This window comes from Microtus oregoni, unplaced genomic scaffold (assembly GCF_018167655.1).
Source record: "Microtus oregoni isolate MIOR12 unplaced genomic scaffold, Mior012 000092F_000, whole genome shotgun sequence".
Taxonomy (NCBI): domain Eukaryota; kingdom Metazoa; phylum Chordata; class Mammalia; order Rodentia; family Cricetidae; genus Microtus; species Microtus oregoni.
Window position 1 is genome coordinate 1,652,293 of NW_024544601.1, and position 8,205 is coordinate 1,660,497.

The 8,205-nt window shown below is 46.0% G+C and overlaps 1 protein-coding gene across 1 annotated transcript in view; it reads right to left on the bottom strand.

The window, feature by feature from the left end:
* The window catches only part of LOC121442573 (sushi repeat-containing protein SRPX), a 75,922-nt gene extending 68,169 nt beyond the window's left edge, over nucleotides 1-7,753 (bottom strand). The window contains exon 1 of the mRNA XM_041644157.1: nucleotides 7,648-7,753. Within this exon, the coding sequence (XP_041500091.1) occupies nucleotides 7,648-7,753 (106 nt within the window). The remainder of the gene's footprint in view (nucleotides 1-7,647) is intronic.
* Between the last annotated feature and the right edge of the window lie 452 nt (nucleotides 7,754-8,205).

The following is an 8,205-nucleotide window of genomic DNA, read 5'->3' on the forward strand; positions in this document are numbered from 1 at the left end:
TAGAAAAGATTGTTTTCAAAAATAAATATAATAAAAAAGAATAAAAATTGGGGTACAGATCTAAACAGAATTTTCAACAGAAAAGTCTCAACTGTCTGTGACACACTTAAAGAAATGTTCAACATCTTTAACCATCAGGGAAATGTAAATCAAAACAGCTCTGAGATTCCAACTTGCACCTGTCAGAATGGCTAATCTAAGAGCCAAAACACTGATGCTGGATGTGGAGTAAGAGGAACACACCTCTACTTCTAATGAGAGTGCAAACTTGTACTGTCACTTCAGAAATTAATGAGGCAGTTCCTCAGAAAATTGGAAATCAATCTACTTCAAGACCCAGCTATACCACTTTTAGGCATATACAATCATACCACAAGGACACCTGCTCAACTAAATACCCCTCGATCAAAGAATGGATAAAGAAAATAGAGAATCACTCAACTGTAAAAGAACAAATGACATAATGAAATTTGCAGGCAAAAGGATGGTACTAGAAAAAAGTCATCCTGAGTGAGGTAACCCAGATCCAGAAAGATGAACATGGTATGTACTCACTCATAAGTGGATGCTAGCTGCAAAGTAAAGGAAAGCCAGGCTATAATTCAAAGCCCCAGAGAGGCTAGGTAACAAGCATGGTCAAAAGATGGAAGCATAAATTTCCCTGGGAAGGGGAAATAGAAGAGATCTCCTGGGGAATTGGGGAACAGGGAGGATGGGAACATGAGAGATTGGAAAGACTGGGGGCAGGATGGCGGGGAGAGTAGTGAAAAAGATGTCTTGATGGGGGGCATTTCAGAGTTAGGGAGAAACCTGCTGCCAGGGGAACACCCAGGAATCCACAAGGATGATCCCAGCTAAGACTCCTAGCAATCGTGGAGAGGGTGCCTGAACTGGCTATAATTCTTTTAGCCACCCGTAAGGCTGCACTTCTGGGTTCTAAAGGAGGTGCATGTACCCCCTGTGTGCGCATGCGTGGGTCACCCGCCATCTGCGTCATCAGCGTCTAACGCAAAAGCCCCTGTATGTTGGTGCAAGATGTAGTGTCACCCATCATCAGCGTCTGATGTAGGCATGTCTTTCCCCTCGTGTGCATGTGCTAGGAAGCCTTTAAAAGCTGGACGTGCCATTTTTTTACTCTCTTTCCTTCCACACCGTTTCCCCGGGCCCATTGAGCACAACCTCTCCTAATAAACTCCTACGTGGGTTCGTTTTGCATCTCGTTTCCGACGGACATTTTTACTGGCCTTCCCCTGTAATCAGATTGGTGACTACCCCTAACTGTATCAGAGTCTTCGTCCAGTAACTGATGGAAAGAAATGCGGAGATCCACAGCCAAGCACTGGGTTGAGCTCAGGGGATCTTGTTGAAGGGGGGGGGGGGGGAGGATTGTATGAGCCAGGGGAGTCAAGGTCATCACAAGGGAACCTACAGAATGAACTAACCTAGAATTATAGGAGCTCACAAACTCTGGACCAACAACTAGGGGGCTTGGATGGAGCTGATCTAGACTCTATATGTGTGACAGTTGTGTAGCTTGGTCTCCTTGTGGGACTCCTAGCAGTGGGATCAGGGCCTGTCCCAAATTCTTGAGCTGGCTTCTGGGAACCTATTCCTTATACTGGCTTGCTTTGTCTGGCCTTACTACAAAGGGAGGAACTTAATCCCACCTGAACTTGATGTGCCATGCTTTGTTGACACCCGTGGGAGGCCTGCCCCTTTCTGAACAGAAACAGCGGAGGAGTGGATGGGGTGGGGGGGTGGGGTCAGAGGGGAGAGGGGTGATGGGACATGAGTAAAAGAGGGAGGGGAAACTGCGAACAGAATGTGATATAAATAAAAAAAATTAATAAAAAGGGTTTTTAAACAAATATATACAATTTATAGCTCCAAGTTTCTGGGATAATCCAAGTCATTGGGTTCAAACCCATTTATCTTCTTCCTGGAGAAAAATGCACAGAGAACATCCAGGATTAGCTAAGAATTATGGGCGAATGCATCATTTGGCTGAGGAATGTGTGTTCCTGAGCTTCTTGAGGCCAGAGTATGTCATGCGCTCTTAAGATCCAGGTGCAACCAATTATTACCTGAAGCGCTTGGCGGCTTAGCAGCTTGTGGTGCAAACTTTCCTTTTATGTGAAATTCTCAGAATTTTTAAGCTTCCCAGAGTTTCTAAATCTCTTAGCGTAGTGTCTTAGGTAAATGCCACAAAGATATTTAAAATCGAATAATTTGGGTCTTGTTCAAAGCTACTTCAGACAACCAATATCCCCAATATTGACTCAGTATCCTCCCCCGGATCTCAGGCATTGTGCTAATGAAGGGCAGGGAACAATTTCAATCTATGTTTATATCTACTTTGTTTGATACTTTATCTTTATTTATCATTTATTTTTACTTGTGGCGGGAGCTGCTGGAGTTTGAGCTTAGGGCATCAGATGTGCTATATCTACACTAAGCCTAGTGTTGCATTTTAAATGAGGAGAACTTGAAACTGTATAGCTGGCATTAACTAGATAGGCCACCTCCACCTACTCATTGGTTGAATAAAAGTTCTCCTATTTTGGTAATTTCATCTTTTGTATACTTATCTGTTTATTTATTTAGCCTGTTAAGTGTTCATATTTCTCAGAGAGCTCAGGAAGACAAGAAGACCGTCTAGTGAATGGTGGATTTGAATTGGCACAAAATTTTTTCCCCATGGGGGACATAGCTGCCCAGACTTCTGGTTTCAATTTAGTGAAGGCCAAAGTCATTCTAATGCAACTGTGGTCCTTTCACATCACCATCTAGGCAGCAGCATTTCCAAGCGTCAGCCTTTGTTCAACATGCAGATCAAGTTACTGCGTGACTCCTCAGTGCTTCCAGGACCATCACACATTACATTACAGTGTTGGCCACTCTAGGTAACTGTGCCTGGTTCCCCAGAAGACAGTAAACCGCTGCAAAGAAGGAACTCAGCCCCCTTTTCCAAGCACAGAACCTCTTCATCATTCATGGTGACTCGATCAAGTAAGTCTCTGAATTTAGCTCAGTTTTCATTAGAGAAGGCAGAAGCCCACTCTATTTCAGAGCAGGAGAGGAGGTGCCCCTCTCAAAGCCAAAGGCCCACTAAAGCTGGCAGTCCTGAAATCTTACAGTTAAAGATGGAAAGGCTGGCTCGAGGATCTCCCTACAAACCAGAACTGAAGAGGCAATTATTCATTCTGCTATTTTGTAAGAGAATCTTCAATCTGAATGCTAATCATAACTATGTTACTGTTTGGCAACACTAAACCTCTTGAAACTCCCTTTGCTTTCAGTTACAAGTTTTAGTTGTGTTTACTGAAAGGGGAATTGATGTAGCACATACATATGTGTTTACTAAGAAAACCATTCAACTACTGTGGAAAGATATGGAATGAAGTGGCCAACAAAAATAAATGCAAACTCCAACTCATGCCTGCACTCAGTCTCTCATCTTACAGCCCCCAACAGAGACAGTTATTGCTTCAACAGAGGGTACTCATGAATTTAAAATGAACCTCTGTAGCCAACAAGCCATAGTTTCTATGTATGTATATTCATGGTGGCACAAATTCCCACTTACCCATGCACCTTTCTTGCAGATCATCAGAGTTTCAGGGTCCATTAAATTCCATAAGCATAAATATCCACCAGGAGTGGATATTCTACTAAGCATTCTCAGAAATACAGATAAGGGTGAAACACAGTACAAATGTAGTTTTTAGGGACTCAAAGTCTAGAAGAGGAGTACATAACTTATAAGGCATGGAATGTGTGATAAAAACCACAAAACAGCCACAAGGAACTGTGCTTTTTAAATAAAGAGAGGAGGCTTCCCCTTCGGTGATCCAGAAATGATTACAAGAGCTGGAGTGTAACTTAGCCACAGAGCACATACGTAGCATACACAAGGCCATACGTCCCATCCCCATGACTGGGCAGGAAGGGAGGGAAGGAGGGAGGGAGGGAGGGAGGGAGGGAGGAAGGAGGGAGGACTGGTCAGGTAATTTCATCCAAGTGTGGATGTTGTAGATAATGGGGAGAATTTTGAACGGTTGAATGATTGGGTGGGTGCAGACAGTGGCATCTACAAAGAAAGAAAATTAAATTGCTATAGGGCCACGTAGCGCATATGGACTAGGTTATAGGTACTCAAGATTGAACACTTGAGAACTGTGCTGGGACCATCTAGCCCCCTGAACATAATGGAGAATCTTCCACTTGAGAGTGGATGTGGGAAGCTACTGCTCTAAGTTTTTGTGTAGAGGAATATGGGATACAAATTAGTCCAGTTAGGGGCTGGGAAGAGAGCTCAATCACTAAGGTGCTTGCCACATATGAATAAGGATTACCGCCAGGAATGGGGGCATACACTTGCAATCCCAGCACTGTATAAGAGAAGCTAAGGGCACTCCTGTAGCTCTTTGGCCAGTTAGTCTTGCCCAGTTGGTGAGCCCCCGAGAGACCTTGCCTCAGAGAACAAATGGAAAGAAACAGGGGAAGACACCTGACACTGACTTCTAGCTTCTACAAGAACACACACGCATATACACATATGCACACACCTGCACACATGCACATGTACACACACACACACACACACACACACACACACACACTCCACTTAAAAGACCAGCATTTGGCTGTCAAAAAGGACAATGAGTTAACTTCAGAGAGACCAACAGTGAGATTGTTATGATCATCATGTAGATGAGAAGGAGAGAAGGGATGTCCTTTGATTATGGTGCAAGGACTAAGGAGGCAGGAAGGTCTGAAATCAGTGTCGTAATGATGGTGTCTGGTACCTTGTTCAACTCACAAATCTGTGAAATGAGAAGTGGTAACAATTTACTGTGGGGAAGTGTTCTCAACAAAGACAATGCCAGACGCAAATGCCCTCCTCTCTCTAGCATATCCCCTTTTATATTGCAGAGTAATTTTGTCAGTTGATTATATGCTTTAAACACAAATAGAAATTTCTACCCAGTTTCTGGTGAGACCTTAATTGTAGAGCCTGAGCCAGGTGCTTGGCTCCTAACACTTATCTCCAAATGTGGCCATTCTGAAGACTGCTTTGACTGCCATGGTCTGATGTGGCTTTAGGTTTTCCTAACTAACAAAACTATAGTACTTTACCAGCTTTCTCCAATACTAGGAAGACTTACAAAACCTTTCTCTATGGCCACAGCATCCGTTCTCCACCTTCAGCTCTGTTTGCAGGAGGTAGAGTGAACTTCCAAACTCGGAGACATACAGAGGCTTTCAAGATTCATTTCAGAATAGAATTAATGAAAAGTTCCATTCCTTAAAAGGCTCCAAACACAAACACAGGCAACTTTGCTAGGAGCACTTCGCTTGCTTCCTGTGGGTTTCTATAGACACACAGTCTTTGCTAGACTGCAAAGACTACATCAGAGGCCTGGAAAAGCTGCACCAGATTCATGGTTGGAAGAACTCCAGAGAGCTTCTCTGAGTAGGAAAGGGAAAGATTTGCCCCTCCTCTGACAAATTTGCTATAAGAGCTCAGATAGTTACATAATTAGGGTGCTGATGGGACCGTAAATTCTTTCACTGGCCCTTCCTGGAGACATGATGTCCACTGATGAGGGAGTGCTCTGAGACAACGTTTAAAACCTGTCACCCCACAGCTAATAGGGAACCCAGCTGATGCAATTTGTGTCCAGATGTACAAGTCTAGTGTATTTCCCTTCCGCAGACTTTTACAATCTCTGACTTGGACCGAAATCCCCTCTGTTGGGATTCAACAGCCCCGGCAGAGCTCACTTCCTAAGACACTCCTTTGAGATGTGCCGAGAGAAGGCTCCGGATGAATAGTAAGTATTCTTAGTGTAGAAAGCAGGAGTTGAGGTATACAGGAGGGTTTGGATTGGGAGGAAAAAGAAGCAAAAAGGATGTGATTCTATTATATCAAAAATAAAATAAGTAATTAAAAAAGAAACCGTCTAGAAATATGTTTTTTTTAAAAAAAAAAAAAGTAGAGGGGCTCCAGAGAAATGCTTCCTTAGTGCTGAGAAAAGCAAATTGGCAGGTTAGGAATCAGCAGAAACAGTGGCAAAGAGGAACCTGGTGACTGCCTGAGGGAGGGAGGAGGGACCTGCAGGCTGTCCAGCTGAGCCTAGAAAGCCAAGGTCAAGCCCCAAAACATAAGCAGTAGTAAGTACCTGAGCTGGCCAATTTAGGATTCCCTGAGTGTCTGAGGCTGGGCAGCAAGCTCAACTTTGTAAAGGTAGACACTGAGAGAAAGGAGGTGGTGGGGGGAGCATCTGAAAAAGAAAGGGGCGTCTGCTTGGGACAGGCTGGACCAGAAGTTGAGATTTAGACTGTCTCTTCTTCCCCTCTAAGCTCCTTTTAACGCAATTGTTGTGGAGATGGTAGGAGTGGGGACACCACCATCATAAAATGCTATTTCCCTAGCAAAGGAGGAGATAAAGCCTCCTTTGCATTCTGCCCCTAACCATTTCCTTCAAAACTTCAAATGTGCATACGTCACCTCAAAGCACAAATGTTCTTGTCTATTAAGTCACGCGTCATTCATCCATTCACTCTGAAAATATATCCTCTATCTACATCTATCCAGCTCCTTGCCCGGGAGCTCCTTCTCCTTTTATTTCAGTTCCGGAGGTTTCTTCTTCTCAGGCCCCAGGTTTAAGCTGCCCATAGTGATGTCGAACACATAGGCAAGTATTTGCATACCTTAGCATTTATGGCACCACTTCTCTAATAAAAGAAAGCTAAAACCTCTGCAAAGATTGATTTCATTCCAAGGTCACAGGGGTGCATGACATGTTACTCTGAAGTTCTCTGTTAAGCGAAGACTTCATTGTGAGGACGTTAACTAAAGATTTTTAAAGAGGTATTTCCAAAGAGAATTTTCCCTTCACTGTAAAAGCCCAGTAAATACCAGGGTCCCCTTAGAAGCTGGAGACCACGCCCTCCAGCACAACCCCGAGCCTTTTCCATTTTCCCTGGTGCTAACCGAGTGCATGCCACACGTCACCACTCTCAGTTGGCACTTCTCCCTCAGAGAAGCAAACTTTCTCGGAATTCCAGAGTATGGAGCCCGGGGCGGGGGGTGGGGTGGAATAGAGTTCGGCCGGGGCGGCGGGGGGGGGGGGGGGGGGGAGCACAGGACAAACGAATGCATGAAGGCTCCTCCTCGGGCTGGCGAAATCTTGGCAGCTTCAGAGGCAACCAAGATAATGGCTCTTTCCAAAAATAAGCTGCCCGACCCAGAGGGCTGACAGCCATCAAAACTTTAAGAAGCAAAAATAAATGAATAAAATAAAGTGACGCGGTGTTGTGAGAAAGAAGAAATGAGCCTGTGGCCAAACTTTCCCGTCGTAGCCTTCAAGAGGGTTTGCTTTAAACCTCGGAGCCCTGGGAGCAGAAGGTGCTCAGGCTCCGGTTCCGGGCGCTGCATGATCGGATAGTACTCCCTCTCATGCACCCACTTGGGAGCCCGACTCCTCTTTACCTGCTCCCTGGGACCGCGAAAGCTGAGTTCAGAGAAAACAAAGGGCGCCCCCACACCTCCCTCCCGCTGTTCCGAGCCACGGTGTCAGCAGATGGCTCCGAGGTTCCTAGATGCCCCGCTGGGGAGACACCCCCACCTCTAGCTCCTACCTGGGAAGCCCCGGCTTGGCGGGACGCGAAGCAGCAGCAACAGCAGCAGGAACAGCAGCAGCGCTGGAGGCAGCAAGAGCACAGGCCGGAGTCCCGGACTCCCCATGGCAAGCCGGCGCTTCCCTCGCTGAGCCCGCTGTGCAGGGCACTTAAGGGGCGGGAGGAGGCCAGGAGACCAAGGGTCTGTGTAGTGAGCCAGAGGCGTTAAGGCCAGGCTGGAAAACTCCTCCTTGGCCTCCTTCTTCCCTCCCTCCCGTCTGGGGCCTGCCCCCCTTCCTCCTCCTCCTCTTCCTCCTCCCTGAAACAGAGTGGTTCAGGGCTCCACGCCCCACCATTTGCCCACCCCTTCTTTTTGTTCCATTTTCTGGAAACCCGGCTGTTCCTCTCGGAGCCACAGGTCTCCAGCGAGAGACCCCAGAAACCCATGATATCCAAAAGTATCTTTTGCTTCATTTGCATGCCCCTCAGCTTCAATACACAAGCTAGTGTCTCTGTGACTTCAGGGTTCGAGCCCTTAGAACGAATCCACGCGTGCTAGAGGCTGAAATCCCTATGGGT